This window comes from Mesitornis unicolor, unplaced genomic scaffold, assembly GCF_000695765.1.
Source record: "Mesitornis unicolor isolate BGI_N332 unplaced genomic scaffold, ASM69576v1 scaffold29667, whole genome shotgun sequence".
Lineage (NCBI taxonomy): Eukaryota > Metazoa > Chordata > Aves > Mesitornithiformes > Mesitornithidae > Mesitornis > Mesitornis unicolor.
Window position 1 is genome coordinate 1 of NW_010197564.1, and position 27,204 is coordinate 27,204.

Sequence of the window (27,204 nt, forward strand, 5' to 3'; positions counted from 1 at the left end):
GAGGGAGAGGAAACCTGCTGCGGAGCTGTGAGCTGCCCAGGAAAGTGCGTGCGTGGAGGAGGGGGGAGAAGCAGCCTTGGCCCCCCTGGCCGCGGACTCTCCCTCGATTTTCTGTCCCCTTGACGGGGCAGCGTGGGGTACTTGCCTCACAGACTTCTGTGATTGAAGGGATTTTGCAGGAAGCGCTTCTCAGCCTGATATAGGCTGTGTGGTTTCTCTTTTGTGCTCGCTTGTTCCTGTTTTTTTTTACATTTTCATTATTTTTAACCTTACTTCGCTCTGGAATAAGGGAAACTTTTTATCTCCGGAAACATGTCGACGGGAGAAAGCTTTGAGTCTCGATTTGAAAAAATCGACGTGACTTTAAAGGACCCCAAATCCGAGGTGAACGTGGACTGTTTGCTGGTGAGTAGGGAGCGCCGATGGGCCCCCGGTCCCGTCTCCCCGAATTTCTTACCCTGTGGGACCGAATCTCGCACTCCCGGCTGAGTCACCACCCTGCTTAGCTCCGCACTAGTGTTTTGTTTACTCAGCGTTGAGCGCAGGGTGCGTGAACGTTTCTGTGCTGCGAGAGCGGCTCTCATGCCAAGGAGGCGCCCGTCCAGTCCTGCCTCAGACTTGTCATCTCTCTCGCTTGGTGCGCTTCTCTTCACCGGCTGTCATAAGGGGCGGTGGACGCTTTGTACAGAGGCGTAATTCGTGAGTGCTAGTCCTGTGTGTGAGCAGGAGACTGTAAATAGCTTTGACGTACCAGTTCCCTTTTCAACAACTCTTCTCTTTTCATAGGACTGAGGTCCTCTTATGCTGTGGTTAAGCACTGCAGCACTGACTTCAACCTGGTTATGTAGACGTTTGCAAATGTGAGCTAATGACGTGTAAAACACAGCTCTAGAATTAATATGCCCTTAACAGGTGAGGAAGTGGTCACGGCAGGCATTTAAATGCATTTTAGACTAGTTGGTGTGCTAGGTGTGAGACAGAGCTGCTGGCTTATTGCTTCACTGCTTGGCATACCTAATGGTTCAATGGATCTCTCCAGTGCTGTCAGTGTTGCAACTGCATCAGAAGAAACCAAACCACAATACTTTCTGACATAAAACCAACATAATTTGGTAGTTGCTTGACAAAATTGGGTTATATTTTAGTTCTGATTTTAAAAAGTACCTCAGCAAAATGCCAAATCCAGCCAATTCGTTTGGGGTTAACTGGGTACTTTGATATGTCTAGAGATGCCCTTAAATAGAAGCAAATCTTCATTTGTGCTTTTATGCTGAGGTAGGGAATTTCTTCTCTTTGTAACAAGTGATTCAGGTTTTTTAGTGCATTTTTTCCTGGCTTTCTGTTGTCAGACAGGAGAACAAGTAAATTGAATTTGTTCCTAATATGAATTCTGCCATTTGGGTTTGGGGGGGAAGGAGGCGTGGGTGTGGAGGTAGCTCTTAATAGTCATTTGTCATCTGCTGCTGCATGATTCTTGCTTGAATATAACGTGGTGGAGTGGTGAAAATAATCTAAAGAAAGAATCTGTACAAGTTTGTGATATAGTGTACTCTGTTTAGCTTATTACTGTTTTGTGAGCTTCTGAAGTGCTGACTGGTCAAACTTACATCCCTGGATAGAAGTAGAGCCTTGTGGATGTTGTTGCCACAAGAGAAAACAGTCCACATCTTCCAGTTAACTTGCTTTTTTGGATCTAGTTTACATATTTGTAATCTTGGAACCACAGCTAATGAGAAGAGCTCTGATGCTTGGGATGTGCTGTGTCAATTTTGATAAGACTACTGTCAAATCCGTCATTTTTACTCATTTTTACAGCTTCTGTTGATAGATGTCAAAAGTATAGATCCAATAGAGTCCAGAGTTCTACATTGACCATGACTCAATTTACTAGTATATGCTTTAATGCTGTCCATACTATGGGGACCCTTCTGCAGTGACAGTAAGGAGGTTGCAGGTATCAAACATGTGGTTGGTAGTATCTTTACTGTATTCCTTCACTTTTTAATCAGCTGGAAGGATTTGTCCATTTTCAGTTATCTTAATTGTGGTTTGGAGCTAAACTGCAGTCAGTTTGGGAGTGAACTTGTTGGAATGCCTACTGTCATGCTTGTGTAAAGCTTTAGAACATGTGTTTGCATCTTGGATCTTAACAATGTCCTTTAAAGTGATAACTTTTTAGAAATCTCCTGAGATTTTTTGGACATACCTTTGCAAGGTGGCAGCTTATGGTATAGCCATCAGAGTTATGTTGTCATCTTGGGCTCTTTTCTGAAGAATTTAAGTATCCTAACACGTTCTAAAAGGTTGAAATGTTTTTCATCAGTTCTTAGTGTGATGATTCACACTACAAACATCATTCTTGGCCCAAGGTACTATTTATGTATCAAATACATTGCAATCTATGTGAATGTGTTTTTAAGGAAGAAATGCTTAGGTGTAGGTGTATTGATCTGCTCTTAAAGTGTCCTTTAGAATGGACTTGCTGTTCTTCTCTCCGTAGCCCCCAGTTAAAGAGGGAGACTTGTCAGGCTCTAGCCCTGGTGCACTTAAGAAGAAAATAAAATCATGTTTTTATGATCAGACTACATTAAAAACATTCCTTTCTAATAAAACCTTTTAAGTCTAAAAACCTTTTTTCCATTGATGCAAGTTGTGAATTTGTTATTTATAGTTGCTTTCACTTTTCCTGAGAAAAAGCGTTAACTAACTGTGTCTCTCTGAGTGGTAATATGTAAACAGCTGATACACAGACACTTTAAATTCAGCACCTGATTTGCTCTACATGTAGGCTTAAAATGCTGGACTTCCCTTGGATTCGAGAAACACTTTTTTTTTTTTGGCTGTGCAGAGAAAAGTCTCAGCAATGCCATTGGCTTCTCTTACAATGGTTTCACCCTCTATAGCTTTACTTACTTTTCTCTCTTTTCCTATGAGTTTGTAGCCCCTGTAGACTAGAAGACAGGCATGGAAAAACATTTAAATCAGTTTTGTAACCGTTTTGGTTTTTGTTAACAACATAAGGTAGGTTCTGTATGCTAAAAGCGTCTAAATTTCTGTGAAGTAGTATGAGAACACTAAGAAAAGAGGACTGGGGGTGGGGGGACTGATACAAAGGAAGGTGTGTTACCGTTTCAGGAAGGTGTGGGAGAAGAGTGCTGACAACAGCAGGCGGAAAAGGCACACTGAAGACTATATAACTTCAAATTACATGCTGCAGGAAGGAAATTCATAAAGCTGAGATGCAGGAGATGTGTTTATTTTTCCTGTTTTCTTTTTTGCAACTGTAATGAAACAGAGTTAGAAAACGGACTAAGTTACAACTGTCTGTAACTAAATTTATTTCTTTGGGACTTCCATGCACTTGTTTTAATACCAGGCTGGGAAATCAAAGCTTGGCCCTTTTTTTATTTTTTTTTATTTTTCATTTTTTGGTGAGCCATGAGGAGGCCAAAACCTGAGTTCTCTGTAAGACATGTACCACAGCATAACGTAGTGCTTTGTCTCAAAATATCAGGTACTAGCAGTCGTACAGTCCTAAAAGGATCTAAGACTGTGAAGGCTGTATTAGGCAGGTAGTCACACTCTAGGGTGTGGAATGATCTGATACTGGTGAATACCATAGGTGTGCTAAGTAGAGCCAAAGGCAATGTAAGTAACTAGCTATTATCTTGGGCTTAGTATCTCATTAATGATATCAAACAGTGGAGAGTAGTATTCAGTGAGCGTACTTGTACAACAATTTTGGAATAAAACCAGATTTCTTATTCCTCTGTTTCTTACTAAATCCCTGTGGTTTGTGGGCTTCCAGTTTTTGGAGAGTGGAGAGGGAGGGATGTAACAGGTGATTTGATTGTAGCAGCCTGTGCTTTAGGTTCAAAAATAACTAGTAAATTTTCATGAACATGCTCTTTGGTGCTCGCTCTCTGCTCTGATAATGACTCGCAAAGAGTCTTTTCATGTGTTATGTAGACACTTGTGTAACTTCATTATTTGAGTACTTAGTCAATTACTTGAGTAGTTGATTTTTAGAACTTCAGACTTTTGATGGTCTTAATCTTCAAAGATGTCAGATGTTTCACTTGTTCAGCAGTTTGGTTTCAAATTAACTGACAACAGTAAACACTGCTTATGACAAACTTGTTTTATCTAGTTTCAAGAGTTTTCCATTTTTGTTGCACCAAAAATATACAAGTACAGAGCTTGAGTTACCTATTTTTCATAGGTGTGTTGGCTGTTTCGTATTCAGCTGGATGAATTCATGTTCATCTGTCTTGCATAGGAAAATGTGAGAAAATCTCATCCTTTTTGGGATTTAGAGTTCTAAATCTCTGTCATTAGACCTTTCCCCCACTCCTCCCACTTAACTTGTTAGAAGGCACTTCTGAAGACCTTGCAGTTAGGGATTTGGTAAATACATGTTGTTTTTTTTTTAAAAAAAAGAATATAACTCAAAGTACCTTTACTTCAGAAGTTCTTGCATATCAAAATAACTGTTGAAAATCACCTTCACTGAAAGCATGTTAACTATGCTCTTAGAATCTGAGTGATAAAATGCTAGAGAAACTTGGCACCTGAGAAGCTTACTCATTTGCTAATGAAGCTTGTGCATAGAAAAAGCAGAGTTTGGACATTTGCAGAGTGTCAACATCAGAATGCTGTAAGTTCTCTGGAGGCAGTTCAAAGTAAAGAGAAATATTATGATTGACTAAAACTCTCTGAACATCTTTCTACCATTCTTTAGATCCAAGTGTAAGGTGCTACAGTGGAGTTGGGGCAGCCACCAGTATCAGTGCAGACTGAGAGCTGCGCTGTGGAGAGGGATTTGAGGGTATTCTGAGAGAGTATCTGAATGTCTGTCTTCTAACAGAGAGACTTTTTACCAGGGCCTGTGATGACAAGACAAGGGTTGGTGGCTTTAAACTGAAAGGGGGTAGATTTAGGTTGGACATAAGAAGGAAGACTTTTAACTACGAGGGTGGTGAGATCCTGGAACAGGTCACCCAGAAATTGTGGGTGCCCCATCATTGGAAGTATTCAGAGTAAGATTGGATGGGGTTTTGAGCAACCTGATCTAAAAATGTCCTTGCTCATGGCCTTGGGAGTTGGAACTAGATGGTTGTTAAAGGTCCCTTCCAACCCAAACCGTTCTGTGATTCTGTAGTTAGATCTAAAATAAGATGACTGCCTGAAATAGAAATCTAATTCTCTGTCTTCAAGTTATCGTATTTAGGCTTTATATGGAAAACTGATTATAATTGCAGGTTAATATTGCCTGTGCATTACTAATAACTATTAAATGTATAGGTTGATGTGAAATTAATGATAAAGTATGTAACTTGATATGTTAATCAAAGGTAAATTGCTACTGTAAGGTGGCTTTGGAGATGCGGTAACTTGGTGGATTCTCATTTCTGATTGCACCTCTTAGAAGACTTTTTTTAATATTATGTGAGCTTCTAGAGAGTGAACAGTAGAGATGGTAGGGTTGTCAAAATGTTAGTGTTGGATTCACAGTCTATAGTAGCTCTTATACAGGAAGAAGCATTAACTTAGACAATTCTTCTGCTCATAAAACTAGAGGCTATAGGAATGTAATTGTTTTAATTTTTTTTCCTAGAAAAACTTTTAATCAAGAATGGTAATAGGAAGTTGATGTTAAGACACATTTCAACAAGAGGAACAAACCCCCCTGCTTCCCCCAAACCATTATAGTAGGCTGTAAATGCTCCTATCAAGTAGAAATATTTGTAAACAATGTCCTTTTCCCTGGCAACTGTGGAGTGTTTTGGTGTTTTGGGGGTGGAAGGAAGAGGGAAACACCTGGAATTTGTTTGTTGGACAAATTGAAAATCAACCTGTTGGTTTGTAAACGTTTGACTTTGAGGACAATGATAGATTCGGGAGCCACTCATTGAGAACTTAATAAATCATTGGGGAGCACTGTGAGCAGATGATACTGGCAGCCTCACAGTTGCTGTTATCAGAAATCCCTAGGGGATACTTCAGAAGTATAAAAAGTAAAAAGCTTTTTTAGGTCTCTTACCAAGGAATACTGAGGTGTTTGTCTTGATATGGGATGTTTATCTTGAATTTGAGAGGTCCCAAAACATGTAATTAAAAACTTTTTTGTGTGTGTATGTGGATGTTTCTTGATGCTATTTAGTGAAACTCCTTTGTCATCAAGAAACTGAGATACTGAAAAACTGAACTTCCTTTTTTTGAGAACAGAATTAGACAATGGTAGAAAACTATTCTATCTTTGCCTTAATTTGTCCAGTCATTCAAGCAGCAATAAAGCCAGGATGATGAGACAGTATTGGTAAAACTGTAAGTACTCTGCAGACAACACCCAGTTATAGCTCAATTAAAACAAATGTAAGTAATAACTGTCCCTCAGCTTTCTCAGTAGTCGGTTGAAATAAATGCCGGGATTAACAGTGGTTAAACAAGAGCTGAAATTTAATCTTTGTGAAGAAGAAAAGTGGTTTGAAGCTCTTCTTATCCATAGTGTTGCTCTACTGAGACACTTGGATCTCCTGTAGGGTAATCTCTAGTCAGGTTTCTTCTGGGGTTTTTCAGTATTGGTGGATATCCAAATAACACCAGCGGAGTATAACGTGCTGTGGTGCATCTTTAGTTACAGCAGTCTAGAGACTGTCGAGACAAGCAGCGGTTGCTTGGTCCAGTTAGCTACTCATGTTGCTAGAGAAGAACCAGCACGGGATCAGTACCAGCTTCTAACTGGAGCACAGGTCAAAGTCTATTCTGATATTCAAAATCTTGTAAACGTTTGGCTTTAACTAACTGAAAGACTGCCACTCCCTGTCAATATTTATACAATGCAAACTGTCATGGGGACAGAACGTAAAATCTCTTTATTAGTAGGTCCTAATTTAAATCCAGCTGCTGATTTATTTATTTCAGCTCTCTATCTTAAAATTCTTATATGCATTGATTTTTCTGTTTCTTTTATAGAGTTGAGAAATATGTGAAAGTTTTCTTGTTTTTTTTTTTCAGTTGCATGGTCTGAGATGATGCAAAGAGCTGATGCTTGGAAACTTCTATAGAAAACACTGCGCAAACTAAGGCTTTATTTTGGACTGTAGGTTGAAACTACTTAAACATGTTTCTAGCTTGTGCACTTCTGGACTACAGAGCTTAAAACTGATCTGGAAACACAAGTGGAATACATACTTGTTTTTTTCCTACAGATCTTCATGAGTCGTAATATTAACTTAAAAAAACCAAACCCTAAGAAATCCTTGAATTCTAATAGTTATGCAAATATTAAGTATTTATGTCTTTATCTTTTTTCTCTTAAAAGCTGCATAGTATTCAGATAGTGCTGTACTGTATTCAGATGTATTGAATTCTCAGCTATGAATCTATTCAGAGGAAAACTGATACGTCCTGAAGGTCTATTGCTGTTAGATATCCTCATATAAATGGCATTAATACAAGATGTTTGTTTTCCCATGTAGTCACTGACTGCTATGGGAATACTGTTTCTATGGAGGCTGGGTTTCTTTATTAGCAAATAAATAATGACCAAAAAAAAAAGAAAGAAAGCCCTGACTACAGAAAATTAAGTATATTGTTTGGAGTGTACTTTCCAAAGAAGAAGAGGCGTCTCTCCTGACGTCTGGAGATTTCAGCTAGGAAATTTTTCCCTGTTTTGTGGTTGGGGTAGTTAAATTTTTCAGAAGATGGCTAGTAGGACTTGTATTATAGCCATAATGGTTATATCAAATGGGAAAACTTGAAGGAGGGATAGCCAGGGCATTCATTTCATGCTGGCTGCTAATATGTGATGCTGTGCTTACTATTTCAAGCAAATGCGGGTCTTGAGATAAAACTAGCTTCTTTATTTTATGTCCATATTTCAGTTAGAAGCTACTAAAGAAAACAAAAAAAAATTCTTCTCTCTAAATCAGTCACTTTGGAAGATGATTTGGAAGTCTGCCTTTTTAATATTAATGCCATCTGCATAGTGAAAATAGTATTTTGTTGAGTACAAGTAATCATTGTTTCTCAGAACTATTGAGGCTGAAAGGGACTTCTGGAGATCATATCTAACCTCCTTGCTCTGGCAGGGCCACCTAGAGCAGGTTGCCCAGGATGGCTTGTGAATATCTCAAAGGAGGTGAACTCCACAACCTCTCTAGGCAACCTGTAATTTTCCACTTCTCAGCAGTATATTTACTTGATTTATGCTTCATAGCAGAGAATAAAATTCATGAAACAAAACAAAAAAGTAATCAGTGCTCATTTTGTGTTTATTTGGAGAGTTCTCTAAGGGTTTTGGCCTTGTTAACATGGTCAGTAAACCTCTTTGTAGCTCACATCATTTTCTTCTGAGAGGCTTCTGCCACAGAAGGAAGGAGTCATGGAGGCATTTGTAGATTTGGAGATTTTAAGCATAAAGGGTTCATATCTGAGGGGAAAACTACTGTGAATTGGTAAGTTCATTATGTTTAATTTGTGATTGCATTTGAAGCAGATTAGATGTAGAATTTTTGTTGGAGGAAAAAAGAACAAGTTAATGCCTTACTCTGCCCAGTTTTCACTCCAGTAGTGCCACTTGAGTTTTTCATGATTGTGAACCTTGGTGGCATTGTGTTTTCTGTATCTGTGTGTATACATTATTCTCCCTGCCACAGGCAGTGGGGGAGGCTGGGTAGGACTTTCTTACTGACCTGGGAATATGGAAGTCTCTTTAATGATGGGACAGGAACCTGTCCCTGGGGGTCAGGTGAAGAGAGAGGAGAGACTGCCCGTGGTAGAAGCTGAAGTGCAAGGTGTCAGTACAGGCAGCACCATCTTCCTTGAGTATGGGTGACAGAGTCCACCATGTTGATTCCACCACTGAGATCTAGGAGCACCTTTGCAAGTGTGGAGTGACTCTGTGTTAAGGTACTTAGGAGGCAAGGAAGCCCCTCCAGCCAGGAGGTGATACAGTTGGAGTGGATGGGGAAGATCCTTCAGAGAAGAGTGAGACTGAAGGCAGGATGACGAGTTTCTGTTGGTTATACTTGCCCCATGCCTTTTCACAGATGGCAGGTTGCGCAGAACAATACCAAGCAGGACATGAAGCTGTAGTTGAAAACAGAAGTAGTACTGGTTCCTCACATGTCTTGATATTATGCACTGCTGTCAGTGTTAGAGGGGGAATCATAGAATTGCCTCATGGAAACTTATTGTACCAATATATTATTATACTAATCTCTTCTTAAGGTAGCTTCAATTATAGGCATGCAAAGAATCCTGTCAGTATTAAGCTCAGAGAATTTACTCTCCCCTTGCAAAGGGGAAAGATTTTTCTACCACTTCAATCTGCTTAGCAGTTTTTGTTGCTCTAATGCATCTTCTGTGAGCTGCTGTCTTCCTCCTCCTTAAACTCTACTACTATGTTCATTGGCAATTAAACAAGCAATTGCCAACACACCAGTGATACGGTTTGTGGTGGTCTTGGGACTGTTCAAACCTGTTATTGCATGCTCTATATCCTCTTTTGTGAGAATACGAGGCCAAAAATGGCATCAGCCATTAAACTTACTAGGACTTTAAGTTTTTGCTCTGCTAACATTGACAACAATCGGCATGGCTTTTAAAACAAGAGCTATTGTTGCCAACGCTAGCAAAGCAAAGGCGCTGACGGAAATAACAAAATACCATGGAGGCATTGCTTCCATACACTACAGAGTGAAAGCTGAACTGTTGATGTGTGTGTGTGTGTGTGTGTGTGTGTGTGTGTGTGTTGGGTTGGTTGGTTTTTTTATTTGTTTGATTGGCTGGTGGTTTTTTTTTTTTCTAACACTGAATTGGAGATGTCATTAAGAAACCATGTTCTCTCTCTAGAGTATAGATCAGTGTGCTTCCTGGAAGAGCTTTTGTCTTCTGTCTCTTACTAAAACGCTTGTGACTATTTTCAGCCTTTCTCGTACCACACAAACCATTTTGTGAATATAGTTTCTGGATATAGTATGACCTTAAAATATTTAGAGATGCTGTTGGCTTTTAAAATCAGATGGTTGGAGAAATCTTTGGGACTAGTCACAGTGTGGTTCTGAAACAAGTTCAGGAGAATTCTGGTTATCTAAAGAGTAGAGTTGTAACGTAAAGTCTTATATCAAGTAACTTGCACACACAGAACTGTTCATTGATTCCACTTGGCAGATTGGATTGCAGTGAGGAAAGGTCTAAAAGTCTCTTGCTTTTAATTCTTGATGACTGTAAGGTCAGAGGAGTCTTTTTTGAAGTTTTTTTTTCTACTGTTTCTTTTCTGTCCTAAAATGCCTTCAGGCTCTCATAACAAAGCTTTTATCCTTCTTAATGTGATGAGTACATAACACTATTTTCATCATTATTTCATCAGTATTTTGGACTTGAGATGTAATCAAAGATGCATTTTAGTGGAAAAATTGGAGTGTTATGATGCTGATGCGACTGGAGCTGCTTTGGTTCTGGGACTGCAACTGTAAATGACTCCTGTGCAATATTCTGTCTTCTGTACAGTGTGACAGATTTTGGCTAGCGTCGGAAAAGAGTCACGATGGCTGCACTGTTCTTGACCTTACTGTTTCTTTACATCATGACAGTCTCCTGTTTGAGCCCCTGGCAAAGCAGGGGCATCGGGTCAATATCACCTGCATACATAGAACAGTTTGTATCATAGTTCTTGATAAGTTCATGGGAAAGAAGGGTCTGAGAACCATGAATTCTTGGGGAAAGAAAAAGGATTTTTTTTTTTTTAGTATATCCTTTCTCATTGTAGTTTGACAAACTCATAGACATGGTCAGGAATAAAGGAAGATTTATTAAAACCATGTATTTAGGTAGTTTCTTCTCAAGTTTCTGATGCCCTGAGACTAGAAAATTTTTCAATTTAAGATTCAACCAGAATAGGCAGCTGAAGATTTTTCCCTCAAATCAGGCTGTCTTGTGAGAGGTCGACTAACTGTACAAAACCAGGACATCTTTCATTTTCTTTCTTGTGTGTTTTAACATCAGCAAACTTATCTTCCAGTGGTGTTGCATCACTCACATTTTGTGGGAAGTAACAGTGTCCAACAAAAGTGTATTTTAGAGTCAAGTTGATGAAATGGTAAAGTTTCTTCTGCAAGAGGAGTTATCAGTCACATCCTTACATATAATTTTAAAAAAATTGTCTTATTAAGTGATCAGTTAGCAAAAGTGAAAAAAAATATGGCTATGAGGTTTTGAAGAATTGCTTTCAGAAGTAATCTGATGTTTTCACAAAATAATCTCTCAGAGGAGTTGGAATCAACATAACCTTTTTCCTAACAACAGAAAAAGACAGACTTTTATCAGGTAACTTGCAACTTTGAGCTAAAGCTCATACTTTATTAGACAATCTTCTGTAGGTCTTGCTTGCCTTGGAATGCCATCATGATAAAGAAATGGTTTTCAGGTGTAATGAAATGCAACTTATCCATCCTTGAGCTGTAGAAATGAGCTGCTGTATTGGTTAAGCCTCTTTTCTTCATCTGGAAGGAAGTGAAAGCAATGTGTACCAAAAGCGCTCATGCTTAAACTGGGTAAGATAACCTGTGTCCTCAGCTCTGCAAAACACAAGAATCACTTCTTTTTTTTTAATACAGGAGGGGAATGTCTGTTAGCAAGATCTCATGTTCTTCAGTGTTCAGATAATTTAATATCTGTTTCACTTCTGCTGCTGAAGAAGCAAAGAAGTAATCGAGTTCTGATAGGAAGAGGAGCAACTAATTGTCCAGATGACAAAAGAAGTGGTTTGTCAGTAATGCCAATCCTGGCAGTTCATAGGTTCTTGAGTTAATTCTTGAGCCATTGCAGTGGATATCTGCTTACCATAGATTACTTTATTCTGAATAATTTTAATGTTTATCCAAATGTTTATCCATTTGACTTTAAGCCTGTGGAAAGCCAATCATTCCATTTAGATGCTTTCTGTTATCTGAGTACCAATCAAGTCTTGCCTGAAAAGACAGAAATTGAAATCAAAGTTGGTGTGCTATATTATCCTTTTTTCTCCTCCTGCTTAGTAAATGAAATACGAACAAATGGGGAGCATCAGTGTAGTATCTGTGATACTGTCCTTTTGTATTTTTGAGTATTCCTAACTACAGAACACAAAACAGGTTTCGCTTACAGGGTGATGGTAGGGTACAAGAACAACAACAAAAAAGCTCTTTGCGTAGAAGGAAGTCTTGCCTGTCCATAAGATACGAGGATTGGAAAATGGGCAGAGAAATTAGGAAGATTATAATTTAAGCTGATTTTGGTTTTGGAATTGTTTGTTTTGCCTATGGTGACTTAAGTCAGGGTTTCCTGATTTCTTCGTGCTTTTTTGTGAGGCTGTTTTGAATGTCTTATTTCCTGCATCTGAAATAAGGAAGTACTTCCCTTGCTCCCCCCCCAGTTTGTGGGTTGATGGTGTGGAGGCAAGCTACTGTTTGCATAGTACCATAGTGCACTTGAAAAACAGATATCAAGCTTCAGACACACATTTGGCAAATATCAATGGCCAAAAAAACCTCCACAAGAAGACTTTTCAAGTTAAGCTAAAAGAAAAGTGTGAGTCTGTAATATACCAATGAAGATACAATGTTAAACTGTGCTGTTTTAATATAAGCCATTGCTTTCAGATTCTGAAGTATTTTGAGTTAAGTTTGTATTTTCTTTAGTTACAGAGGTCCCCATAGATAAATAGGGGAAACAGTTTTATCTGAGCATAGACTTACAACTGCAAGATACTGTTTTTAAGTAGAGAAAATCAGTTTCTCTGTGTATTACTGTATAATAGTACATGAGCCTAAAAATTACTATGCTTCAATATAATAAGTAATTTTTTTTTTTAGTAGCATGGAACCTTTCATGTTCATAATGTTCATCAGTCTCTAACTTCACACAGACTTTGTGGTAGGGTTTTACTGTATTTTCTAGGGGGAAAATTGGAGACAAATTAAGAGCAGCTTCATGAAATGTGATGCTTTCTGTGGAAAACTGTTCAGTACTGCCTGAGCTCTGGTGTGTGTGTATACGAAGCTGTTAAAGTGAAGATGTATGCATTTTAAACTGCAGTTAAACCTATAAACTACTGAGTGTCCAATGCTTAGCCAGTAATGCTCAGCTGTATAACAGGAGGCTGTTCCTGTTTGCCATAGTTTCCAGTAGTGTAATAGCTGGAGGAAAGTTGTGGAAGATAACTGAAATGTTTCACTGACCCAAGTAGTATGAGGGTTATAATAAATAAAGTTCATTAGTTCTCTGAAATAATTCCCCTTCTTGTTAGCCTTATGTATTGAGTAGGTAGTGTTTTTCTGCCTTAACTAACTCACATACAACTACTACTTGCCATTTGCTTAACTTCTGAAGGTGTGCTTCACAGGTTTCCAGAAAATGCTTTCTGTGAGAGGCTTCATTGTTCACTTGAGATCATAATAAATGAGTTGACTAGAAAGAAAAGATTTATGTTCAGTACATTCATGGGGGGGGTGTATGTGTATGTATGTATATGTATATATAATGAAAAATATGATGTCCTGATATGCTTTTTTAAAAAAATAAAATACCCTGCAAATTCAGTTGAAGTACTTGAAGCTTCAGAATAATCAATCGGAGTTTGTTTTCATCACTATGAAATTAGTTTCCTACTCTAGATTTTGGTAGAAGGAGCTATGGTGGCAATATTTCTATTATCCTGTGTGAAGACACCAAAAGTGTGCAAGGAATTATCTGCATAAACTTTGCTGGAATTAATTTTGGTGAGACATCAAATATACTACTTTAAAAAATCCTCAAATGATCTCATGGTTGTCAATGGCTCTTACTCAGGCTGACAGCCTCTCACATCTCAGAGGTAGGGTCTTCCAGGGATGAGTACTGGGCCTCACACTGTTCAACATCTTCATAAATCTAAATGATGGGATTAAAAGCACCATCACCAAGTTTGCTGATGATACTAAACTGAGTGGTGAGGTAGACATTTCAGAAAGGAGAGCCATCTTAGACCTGGACAGGCTTGAAGAGTGGGTAAAGAAGAACAGTGTGAAGTTGAACAAAGACAAGGGTAAAGTTTTGCAGCTGGGGTGATGTAGCCAAAGAACCTGGTACAAGCTTGGATCTGTTTCACTGGGAAACAGCCTTGCTTACCTGAGGGTCCTGGAAGACAACAAGCTGAACAAGAGTCAACAGGACACTGGTACAGTAACAAAGACAAACGGGATCTTGGGCTGCATCTGCAGGGGTGTTACTAGCACAGATGAAGATGTGGTCATCCCACTCGGTGCTGGTCAGGCCATCCCTGAAGTGCTCTGTGCAGTTCTGGTTCCCACAAGTCAAAAAAAGACACAAACTGGTGAGAGTCAAAAGGAGGGCTGCAAAGGTGATCAAAGGGCTAGAGAACATGCCTTGTGAGGGGGGACTGAAAGAGTCTTGCCAGAGAAGAGAAGACTTGAGTGGACCTCATCACAGGTGCCAGCACTTAAATGGCATCTACAAACAGGATTGAGGCTCTTATTTCACAAAGAGCACAATGCAGAAGTCAAGGAGCAACTAGTACAAGATGCACTGGGAGATGTTTTGTACATACAACGTAACCCCATACTAGCTACTGTGAAGAAAAATAACCCTATTCCAGCCCCAACCAGTGCACTATATAAGGAAGAAATTGTTTACAGTGAGAACAGGCAATGGTTGGAACAACCTCTCTGGTCTTGTGATAGAGGTTTTCAAGGTGTGAATAGACAGGTGCTAGGTCATCTCATCTAGGCTCCCTTTGCCATGTAAGGTTGGACCAGATGACTTTTTGAGATCCATTCCAATCTGATGTGTTTTATGGTCCTGTGGCTGTCAAGCTTTTGAGAAAACAGCTGTACGGGTAATCCTGTACAACCTGTACTGTTTGGTTTTCCTTTTATCTTTTTCTAACTTTGGTTTCAAAGCATCAGTGAAGTTCTTGAATCAGTACAACAATCTGTTTGCAGCAGTGCTAGTTAAGCACACAGTAATTACATATAATGTATGTACAAATTGCTTTCTCAGCTGTAGCTATCAAGGCCCTGCTTTCTGAGGTGATGTTATACAGGATATGATATATATGGTGAGCAGCATGTTCATGTCGTTTGTCTTGTCACATCAGACTCAGTCACAATTTGAAAAAGAGAAACAGACTTGAGAAAACTCTTTAGTGGTTTGAAGAGATGGAGGAAACTCAACCACAGAATGCATACACAATAAATTTAGTTTCTAAATGGACAAAAAGATAAACTGCTGTTAGATATTTTCTTAAAATGTTTTTCATCCTAAGTCGCAACTACGGATAGCTTTTGTATCTGAATTTAAAAAAAAAAAAACAAAAAACCAAAAAACAATAGGAAAAGCAGCTCCTGTAGAGTTCATTTTTTCTCTTTGTGTCATTTAATACCTTTCAAGTGAAGGTAAACGCTCTCTGGAAGGACGAAAAAAAATGTTTCCAAGATTTAAACCAGCAAGTTCCAATTATCCATTTATGTTGGGAAAGATCTCTGCTAAGCTAAGACAAACCTGTAAAATGAGCACGAGCTAGTGGGGGTTCTTACACAGTCGGTAGGTTTTTGTCTTATGAAGGCTTCAGGTGAGAAGTTGCTCAATTAGTGTGTAACTCTCCAAACTAAGAATTGGCATGGAATAAAATTTTCAGTAAATGGCATGTAATTATTTTTCATGAGTATGGCAGTAATACAAATAATTTGGATTATGAAAGTTTGTTACAGTCAACTGTAGCCAAGCAACAGTTAAGCTGCATATCTTCATGCAGTAAAATATATTTGGACATAAAGTCATGACTTCAAGTATGCATATCAATACACTTTCAAAAGATAACTGAAGTAGTTGGATGAATCTGGTGTCATTCTCAGCCCTCAGAAAGCACTCAGAATTTAAAAAAAAAAGGTCCGAGTATGCTCTAATTTAAAGTGTATTTTTTGTCAACAGATTATTATTCTCTAATAAAACTTAAAATTGTCAGAGATTAATATTAGAATTTCACTTTTACAACTGGACAGATGTTAGGGTGATCTGTAGCAACATTTCCCAGGTGAGTGTCCATCAGGAGTGAGGCCAGAGTCTTGCTGCAACATCTTGTCTTTGTTTTGTAACAGTGCCTAATACAGCTGCTGCCCCAGTGCTACATGCAGTAGCTGTAGTACTTAGATAAATGCCTTTTCAACTTCACCAGTTTATATTTTGGGTTTTTCACGGGGGGACACAGGTACCATGATTAATAGCAGGAGATAGATTAGATTAGATAAAATGCATTGGAAAAACTTGGTGGAAAGAGCAAATCAAATACTAGGTAGTGCTTTTGGTCTTCTCTTGGTTGCAGTTGTGTAAGACTGTTGGCATCCTCTGTTCACTTTTGAGGAAAGTAGCTGCTCCAACATCCACTGTGCCAAGCGGGCAAATTCAAGCTCAGTTACTGTGGTGTGGCAAGGAAAAGAGGTTAAATCAGGATACCTTTTAGTCATCCTTTTACCATTGGTTTTCTGTTTGTAGTTTAACAAGTTGAGAATACAGCGTGTTGGTAGTTGACTCTTGACGGAACTGAAGATGTAGGCCGCATTTATCTTTTAAGGCACTTAAAGGTATGCCTTTCCCTTTTTACAGAAAGCAGCAAATTTATTCTGAGGATGGGATAAGAAATGCAAGCTATAATATCTTCTTACTGGCTTTGCCATTCTTAAGATCTTACTGCTGGCTCAGCCATACTTAGTGATGGCTTTGGCATTTTGATAATTAAAATCAAAATATATTTTTGATCCGCTCACAATATTGAATGTAAGTCAGTAAGTCAGGTTGTAGGTTCTTCAGAAGAATTTTATTCAGTAAGATTAACTTTTATGTAGAGACAGCACGTGAGAATTTGGAAGTACTCCACTCAGCTCTTTTTCTGTACTTGCTCTTGTCTTCTGGACAGCCACAAGCTTGCTTACTGATTTTCAGAAGGAGTAACTTGTCTCTTCACTAATGGGTTTGGTTTGACTCCATGTTGATTTTCTGCTGTATTGTTATTTCCTTACAGCAGTGTGTACAAATAAGAGATATGATCAATGATACCACGATATAGTTATCTTTCAACTTGCATGCTCATTTATAAAAATTGGTTTTTAAATTAAACAAGTAAATTGGACTAAGTGTCATCTTGCAGGGAATAAGTGGATTAAGAGGTTTTTCAATGTGGTAAGATTGTATGAGTTGAGATTTGTCATGTCGTCGTTCCATAGGTAGAGAAAGGGACAAAATTAAGAAAGACCAGTTCACATGCTTGTTCCTTAAACCCAAATTGGAAGGAGCAAGAAAGCAAGCTCTGAACATTTGAATGTGACATGATCTTGAAGTTGATCTGCAGTGATTCAAAAAAGAGAGGAGATTTTCAGTTTGTTTGTTTTTATTATTTGTCACACAATATGGTATGTTGACTGAAGCAAGTGAGGGGATTTTTGAGTGTGTTTTGCATGATACCACTAGATGAAATGCTGCATTGCTTGTCTTCTCTGAAGACTTAGTCTTGAGCATAGAGCTTTGCATCATGAACTGCTTGTAATTTTTCAGGTGCAGAAGAGTATGTCTCTGTTGCAGATTTTGATCCTCCTTATTTCTTCTGCCAAGCAAACAATTTAAAAAATGTGATTCAAAAGGAAAGTCATGAGCTTTTTAATTATTTTTAAGGGTTGGTTGTGTGCCATGTGTGAATGTATGTGTACAGAATGTATGTGCGCACACACTCGTCCTGCTGTTAGACCTTTCCTAATGCCAAATGGTTGGGGTTATTTTTCCTTTTCTGAATAAAATTGCTTATCTATAATTCAGAGTGTAGTTAACTTTACTAACAGAGTGTACTTCAGTGCCAGTGCGTTTTGTTTCAAATATCACGAAAGATGGAACTGTTTTCTTAATTTCCTCTTAATTCTCTGAGGCTAGGTAAGTTTATAAAATGACCCAGGCTGGTAACAAGCGTCCGTTTCCAAAATTACTGTTTGCATATGTCTATTTTTGTAGTGCAGCTGGGACTTTTGGAAAGTGAAGTACAGAAGGTCTGACAAGAATATAACTCAGAATTCTTGAGATGATAGTACTGCTCTTTAACTATGTCTGGAATATTGGTTGTTGATATTTTTTAATATTTAGAAATTAGGAACCTACTTTCCTAGGTGTTCTATGAACACAGAGTTTATATGAATGGGAAGTAGCAGATACTACCTGACCTGGCTGGACATGGCTTTTGAACCACTGCTTATATTTATATATACATGCTAGGTATCACAATGTCCCTTAGTTGATGTAGATTTCCAAGAAAGTAGTGCTTTTATATGTTTTGTTTTTTTTTTAATTGGATGCTGGAAAAACTTTCATAAAACAAATGCTGGGGGGGGGGAAGAAAAACATAGAAGTTGGACATAAGTCAAACATAGTCTTTCATTAGCTTTTGTTTTATTTTTTAGAAAACATATTTTCATCAGTTCTGCTCTGCTTAGTGAGAAACTAAATGACAGCTACTCAAAATGGTCTGTGAGATGGTGGAAAAGAAAATGTCATGTTAGTGTGCTCTGATTTGTTTCATGGCAGGGTTTTATGGTGTGACAAAAGTACTGCTCGCCCTCATCTCCTGTAGAGATGAAGTTAATCAGCTCCAGCTCAGCCTTGCTCCCTTGTAAGGACAGGCAGGAGAGACTTTGACAGAATTCCATGGTAGTGGCAATGGTCCAGACAGCTCTGGCTCTCTTTCCTCATGGGCTAAGATTTGTTTTCTCCTCTCTTCTAAATGTTAAAAGAAAATCATGCCTTTGGAGGACATGTATCAATCTCCTGCAGCCTCTTTGGATGGAGGTGTGTTTTTTCCAAGTTCTGAAGTGTTATGTGGGAACAGCAGTATCGGGGAAGAGTTGACTTACTTGTTCATGTCAATGTAGCTGGAGAACTTCTGGAAAAGCTGTTTTTCAGCTGTTTCTTAGCATTTTGGCATTTTGCATCCCTATGATAGCAGTATATAAGCTTGGTGAAAATACCCAGTGATCTGAATGTTGAATACCACTGGTTTATGAAGTTCTGCTGTCTCTGTCCTGTGCTTGAGCAACTATGTTAGAAAGGTGTGTCTCATGCTTGAGCCACCTGTATTGGAAGTGTTGGGACACACTTTGTTTCTTGACATATGAAGTCAATGGCTTTAGCTTTCCTCAGGCTTGAGTCTCAAGGCTTGAAAGGAACATAGAAAAACTTATTTACACATCATTAAACAAACTTGCAAACCTAATAAATCACAACATCTCCCTGCCCTTTTGAAATTAAGAGTATTGGATCCTAGTGATGAGTTTGTAACAGTTCGTCTCTTCCTCTAGTCTTATAAAACTGTACTTGAAAATCCCAGGTAAACTGACTTGTATTCTTGCAGCGTTATATATGATAAAATCCTTACTGATTATCATGTAAGAAGCTTGCAACTGGAAAAAGCCACCCAAAGTTTCCACGGACAGCTTTGGTTCTGTTCTGTCATTTCAGTTCTTGAATATGGAACCATGTTTTCATGTAGGTTTTTGATTTGTAGATATGCCTGTCTTTTTTTAACATGCAGTCCAGAGCATTCAAGATTGTAGTCATGTACAATGGTTTTAGAAGGGGTAAAAAGAGTGCTTAAAAGATTGGTTTTAAATACTGTTGAAGTATTTCTTGACCTGAAAGTAGTCACTATTAGTGGCTTGAAAATATACTTAAACATCCAGTATTAATTAAAAATTGTGTTAGTAATGGCATTGTTTCTGCATGTTACCATTTTTTTCAGGTGCATTTTGAAAAAGAGAGCGTGTCTCTTTTTGTCACACCTTTCAAAAACTTGCTTAAAGGTAGTGGGTAAAAGCATGTTTTTGGAGGTCAGTTTATAACTTTAATGCAATGGATTCTAGAATCCAGAAACAATTTGTTATTGAAGTACTTTATTCTATATTAGCAGTGCAGATCCCCCCAACATGTGAAATACTTGCTGTTTTTTTCCTGTTAGTAACAAAACCCTGTCAATTCTGTAGAATCTTAGTACTTGGTGGTAGAAGTATCTTGCCTATATATAAAATAATTCTCGTGGAATTTTTGTTACCTTTTTTAAAAAAAAAACCCACATTACTTTAAAATAATTCTTGTAGCTATATTTATCATGGAAGAAAGAATAAATATAGAAAAACGTAGAGTTTATGTATACATAAATCTTCTGTTTTATTGAAAGTGAAGTTTTTCTTTTAATCAATACATGAAAAAGAAGTCCATGGCCATTGCTAGGGTTTGCATTATGAAACTGCATAATGATGCAGAAATTCTTTAGTAGTGTTAAGTTCTTGTTTAGTTGCATATTTCAAATATCTGTTTGACGTGTGATTGCTTGTGAGGGAATGTTTCTTGCAGAAATGTCTCCGACAGGAGATTGCACAATCGGAGAAGCTGCTCAAAGCTGATGCTCTGGTTGAGTTGGGCTCAACTTCCTTTTTTTTTCTGCAGACTGTGGATTGCATATGACACTCAAGAAGAGGTGTATAGCTTTATGAGTTACTACTTCGGTTTCTGCAAAGTGTTTTTAGTATAATTCTTTCATAACTTTCATAGGGGAGATTTTCTGCAGTGTTTCCAGACTGCTGGAAAAATTATGATGTTCTCTTTCTTGAAAAGTGATTTGATGAATTGTCTGCCCTCTGTTAAAAAAATTAAGTACTTTTTTGTCTTTCACTTTGTCTAACCTCTGCCTCCAATTGCCGTGTTCTTTCTTGTGGGTTCAGTGGTGTTACTAGTAATAGCAGGTTTTTTTTCTTCTATATGGCTTTTTGGAGTGTGTTTTCTAAAGTACAGTTATTGAACTAATAGTATCTCCAGAGACCGAGTTGTCAAGGCTAAACATAGAACTTGCCTTTTTACTGTTTTATTGCTTTTTGTTTATATCTGTAGCTAACAACAGTTTTGTTTGCAGCAAACATAATCCAGGTCAGGTGACCATGAGTACTATATGGCTGATGAGTTATTGTTGCTTTATAGAAAAATTAGTTACCTTTCCACTGGCTTACAATGTTGCAAACTTTGCTGGTAACGTTTTTTGTGTTTTTATTATTTTTTTTATTCACAGCAGAGATAACACTTCAGCCAAAGGTATAGTGGGGCAGTTAGAGGCAGCGATTTAAGCTGTTATTGGGAGAACTTACTTTACTTTTACCATAATGCGTTAAGCTAAGAGATCTAAAGTTGCTTTGTGTATTAAACAATTTTTACAAGAGCAAATGCACTTTTATTTTTGTTGTTTGCATTAACGTGTTGTGTTTCTTTTTATGAACGTGTTGCTGTCTTGCTAATTCCACCTTGTCCAGCTGACTAAAGCTTACTTCCTGAAGTCTGGCTTCATGGATACCTGCCTGGAAAAAATCTGAGAGGCAGACAGCAATTTCCCAAGCAGCAGATGTGGAGGGGGTTCTGTTTCCTTTGCTAAATACCACTACTTGTTAATGGAATTGTGCAGTTGCTTTCCTTTCATTGAAGTCTTTACCTGATTCCTTGCAGGCTGCTGCCCAAAGAATCCTAAGACTTTTGAGCTGGGACTGAAACAGTTCCTCTTTATTTCATATCTCTGATCTGTCTGTCTTCTGCGCCATGTTATTGAAGGGAGGTTATGTACCGATATTGGCATCCATAGTGTTAATTTTTATCCATCTTTTGCTTTCTTGTGAGTGTTCCTCAAGTGTTGATTCCCACTGGTTTTAGTTGATAGTTTTAGGTGTGTGCATTTAAAATGAAAACATTAGAATTTCTAAACTAGAAGCAGTAGCTCTATATGTGCTCTCTGTGGAAGAATCTGTCCTCCCAGGATAACAAAAAAGCTGTGGAGACCTCAAAGGACCAAAGTGGTATTTAACTCTTTTTCTTTTAAATTTCCTAAGTCGTTTCTTAACATTTCAGGGGGGAGAACCTAAAAGGGCTAGTGCTTGCCTTATCTTTTTTGTTAATATGATAACTTAGAGAAACCGAGAGGATGTGAGGTCACTTTTTTCCCCAGCAGGTATTTCTGCAGGTAGTGTTACCCTGCTGTATGGCAGGTTGGCTGCTCATCTCCAGTTGCAGTTGTTACAGTAGCTGGGAACTCGAGACCTATGAGGCACTTCCTAATGCCAAGTGCTGGAGCTGCTGTGCAATGCATGGTGATAAACATCAGTCAGTTCTTTAACTACCAGTACTCCCTCTTCTTTTAACACTATTTAAATTTATATGCCTTATGTGTTGAATGCGAACACACTTGTAATACAGCTTTATTGAAAAGGGTAATTTTAAGAAGCTGTACTTATGCTTTATTTAATCCTAGCGTGAGACAAATATAGCTTGATAAATAACTTAAACCTAAAGTTATGGCATCTGTTTTCTTATTTTCTACACATAAAAAATATCAAGAATCTATGTAGCTCTTCAGATAGTTCCACAACTACTTTAGTCTTTTTATGTAAGGTGTTCTGTTGATGGCAGAATGTGCCACATTTGGTATAGAAGCTTTGTAGTTTGTATAACTTTCCCACAGAGCATATCTGCCCACGCAAGTGAACCTTTTTTAAGGAAAATAAGCTGCAAATATCCAGAGATCTCACTTGCTGTGAAATGAAATAGTATAATTTGACTTAATAGCAATCAGCTTTTGGTGCTGTTAGACATCTCCCTGAACTATTTTCAAACAATCTATTGTACCTGTTTCTGCGTAAATTTTACTGAATTATATTCTGGGTGATATTATTCATCTTTCTTGAAGACACTGCTCTCTTACCTGACAGTTGTTCTTAAAGATGTAATATGAAATTGAATTAATTCTGATGCTTAAATTGAATTAGTAAACCACTAATGTAAAAAGCTTGGTTGTAAAGACTATTAACCACAATAAAATATCCTAAAGTAGTGAAATTAGTGTTAGAAGTTTGAGTCTGGAGAGGAAGAAAAACCCCACAGAAATACATTGTCTGGAATGCATCTTCAGTGTGAACTTTCCATAACTTCAGGCATAAATTAATACCTCGAAGAGGTGTCATTCAGAACATATCTATGGATCCAAGGTTCCTCTGTGTAGTCAGCAGACAGACAGGGGCTCTGGTGTGAAGCAGCTATGTCTTGCCCACAGTTTTAGGGGGAGCCTGAGGCTTGTGGGTTCTCTAAATGACAGGTATACTGTATACTGACAGTACTCTTGCATGCTTACTGTATGAGAGTTAATTTCACAGGTTTGCACTGCATTTTATATTAGTTTCTTTTAAGAGATGTTTCAGGTGGTGAGATTCATTGCTGCAGTGGAAAAACAGCAACACCTGGAAAAACTATGTGCCTGCAAAAGGGCATTACTGCTTGTACATATACCTGCCTGTAGGTACCTTCCTTCAGTGCTCGTATGGATGTTACCAATATTGAGAGGTCTGTGGGCTCTGATGTTAGTGTCAGTGTGTATTTCGCTATGTATATGTGTGTATAAATATATATTGAGATATCAATATTAATAATTTATTGTGTCATGTAGTAAGTGTACTCTAGGAATTTGTCAGTAAAAATGTTGAACAGTTGATGTTTGAACAAAATTCATGTACATGTACTTATATATGTAACTACACAGAATGTGATATGGGTGAAGCTTGCAGTTACACATGGAATAACTCTTTAAAAAGGCTGAAATGAAAGCAATAATCCGTACTGCTTTCAATAATCCTGCCTTCAGGTTTCAAGATCTTATTACTGAGATTTAAAATCTACTGAATTAAACTCTTAGCTCTTTACTGAGTTAAAAACAAATGCTTTGTGAAAGGCTACTTATTTAACCTGAATTTGCAAAAGCTCTTTATGAGTTTTGCAAGATATTAAGAAGTAATGAGCTCTGTAGAACTGTATTGTGCTGGCAACAAGAACGGGTGATGAATCAAGTGCTTTGGACTCAGGCTTATATGTCAGTTTGTATACTTTGCCTACTCTAACAGTGTAATGAAAATTCTTCAGTGAAGTGCCTTAACTCTGTCTACATTGACTTGTCCACTTTAAAGATGAAGTACTAAATTGCAGTTTTCCGTTCTCTGGACAGCAAAATAAATGACTGTGATTAACTTAAAACTAGGTAGAGGGATCTTTTATGTGCCTGATTAGAGATAGATAAATGTAGCACTATTGGCATTGGCCTGAAAGTTGGCTTTCACAGAGTGTTCTTGCCTGAAATGAGTGTGCTGTGTAGATCTGTTCAGTACTTGTTTCGAAGGTAAACTTACACTTGCTCATATAATTTAAAAAAAAGTATTAATGTTGGGCACCAGAGGAAAGTCCTCTTTGTGTTTTTCCTTACCAATAAGGCTTTAGTAGGTATAGTAAGTATCAAAGTGGAGGTCCAAGGTTTTCTCTTGATTTAGTCAGTAGCATCAGAAAAGGTCTGTCCTTGTCACAAAGGAGTAATGGCTGCTCTGGACTTACCTGGAGGGCTAGAAAACGTGCATCATGCAAAGCTAGGCCTTGTAACACGGAATTCTTCTTTATTACTTGCCTCACTGTTAAGGAATTAAAGGATGGTTTTTACGCAGTAATTTGTTGCAGGAACTACCTTTATGCAAACCTAAAGCATAGCTTGGTGTTGTAGACAAAATGGAACTTCTTAGATTGGAAGAGGCCTTTTAAGATCATCTCGTTCAGCACCTTTGTTCAAGCAAGGTCAACTAGAGCAGGTCACCCAGGACCATGTCCAGTTGGGATTTGAGTATCTCCACAGATGGAAACTCTGTAACCTCTCTGGACAACCTGGATTTGACCACCTTCAGAGGTAAAAAAAAAAAAAAAAAAAAAAAAAAGGTGTTTACCTGTGTTCAGATGGAATCTCCTGGTTTTTAATTTGTGCCCATTGCTTCTTGTCCTGTCAGTTAGACACCACTGAGAAGAGTTTGGCTCTGTCTTCTTAATTCCCTCCCATTTTGTACACATGGGTAAGATTCCCTCTTTGAGCTCTCTCTTCCTCAGGCTCAACAATCTCGGCTCTCTCAGCCTCATAGTATGAGAGATATTTCAGTCCCTTAATCATCCTTATGGCCCTTTGCTGGATTCTCTCCGGTATGTCCATGTCACTCTTGTAGTGGGGAGCCCATGACAGGACCCAGCACTGCAGATGTGGTCTCATCAGTGCTGACTAGAGAAGGATCACCTGCCTTGACGTGATAGCAATACTCTGCCTAATGCATCCCAGGATGGTGTTGGCTGCCTCTGCTGTGAGGGCACATTGCTGGCTCATGGCCACTTTGTTGTCTACCAGGACATGAGGTCCTTCTTGGCAGAGCTGCTTTCTGGCTCTTAGCCCTGCACACCAGCATGTACTGGTGCCTGGGGCTGTTCCTCCCCAGGTGCAGGACTTTTGTTGAACGTCATGAGATTCTTCTCTGCCAGTTTCTCCAAACTCTCCAGGTCCTTCTGACAGTTCAAATATCTGATAATTCAAACAATTCAAAGAACCTTCTAATTTTTTTTTGTGGTAGAGTTGAGCTACTACTTTTCATGTGTGTTTGAAAATAGGATATAAAACCTAGCTTCTCACTTGTAACACCTAAATAGGCTCTCTCAGTATCAATAGTTGACCATAGAGATCACTTATGTATGACAGGACATTATGACAAATTATGATGAACACATGAAAATCGAGTTCAGTCCGGTTTATTGATTTAAAGTGTGGGGGGGAAGCTTTAGTACTATAGAAATTATTAGGAAAATGGATACAATATTAGAAACGAAAATAGAGTTGTAGATCTTAAGACGTACTTTGGTCTCTCCAAAAAAGGAAAAGTAGCAAAGACTTTTTAAACTTGGGTAACTGCCAGCTGGTCCAAGGAATGCAAATTTTGTGTGCTGGTAATACCCGTTACGTTTTTTTTTAGTTCCTTGAATGCTAGATAAATAGTAAAATACACAAGTGTCTCAATAACAAATTTTCAACTGGATTTAATACAGTTTTCTTTATCATGTGCTTCCACTGGATGATACTATGTCATAATGAAATAAGTGTGAAGTGAAAAATTAAAAATATAAAGATGCTATGATAATGTAGATCAAATACTGTATTTTGGACTTCATATCACTTGTGAATCCTGAGGTATATTTTGCTGAATTGAAGTTGCTTGATGCAGTATATTTTGAAATGTCCTAGCAGTACATCTCTCTATAAAATTGCATTAACACTAATTCATACACCTGAATAAAACCAACATTTCATAATGGTAATGAGTTTTGAGATTAAGGAATGTAGTCACAGTGTGAGGCAATCCAATGTAGTCATGGTAGAACTGGCAGTTTGATGCATTAAAACTTTAGAAATAGCTTTAGACCAAAATGTGAGGAAAAAATCCAATTAACATGGGACTGCTTAAGTCAAGCTGAAGAAAATACATTTTGGAGGAATCTAATGAAAAAAGTCATCATGACAACCTGGGAAATTCAATGCTAATAGATTGTGTAGTTAGTGTGTATGTTAATAGTGACTTTGATGTTACTGCTTTCAACATTCTTAGAAAACCTGAAGGGAAAGTAAAGGAAAAGGCTGTTGCAGAAATCTTTCTGCACATTTATTCACAAAGAAGCTTAGAGGAGTTTCCATACTGGAATTCTTCTTTACAGTGCTCATGCTGGAGGATCTCTCGCGAGCTAAAGTGGTACTAGAAAAGGTTTTTGAACAAAATGGTGCAAACAGACTTCTGAGACTGCTTGTACCTGATGTGTCTCATTAAGGCACGTTAGTGTGTGTATGACTGTAGTCATACGGCTTTTTTATTTTCTGTTGAAGAAGAAAACCTTGTGGATAATGCAGGAGCCCCCAGCCCAGTAGCAGAAGAAGTGAGCCCACAGGTGTTATGATGGGGAAGCACTAACTCCCCTATTTTGGAAGAAAGTCATGCTTTGCAAACCTAGTCCAGTTCCTTGAAGTCATTTCTGAGTATAACAAAAAGCTTTTGATGAGGCTCTTTATTGAAACTTTTTTATCAGGACTAAGCTGCATGGATGGACGAATGAGTGAGTGATGTGAGAGCTGGTGATCAGTTTATTCAAAACAGAGAGATCAGTAATGGAGTTTAACAGGTCTGTGCAATTTCACAGTCATAAGTGATCTAAAATGATGAATAATGACTAATGAATGGTGATAAAGTAGTAAAAATTAAAACTATTGCA

General features: G+C 38.1%; 1 protein-coding gene across 1 annotated transcript in view; it reads left to right on the forward strand.

The window, feature by feature from the left end:
• Nucleotides 1-312: 312 nt before the first annotated feature.
• Nucleotides 313-27,204, forward strand: part of ROCK1 (Rho-associated, coiled-coil containing protein kinase 1) — an 87,077-nt gene continuing 60,185 nt past the window's right edge. The window contains exon 1 of the mRNA XM_010188843.1: nt 313-405. Within this exon, the coding sequence (XP_010187145.1) occupies nt 313-405 (93 nt within the window). The remainder of the gene's footprint in view (nt 406-27,204) is intronic.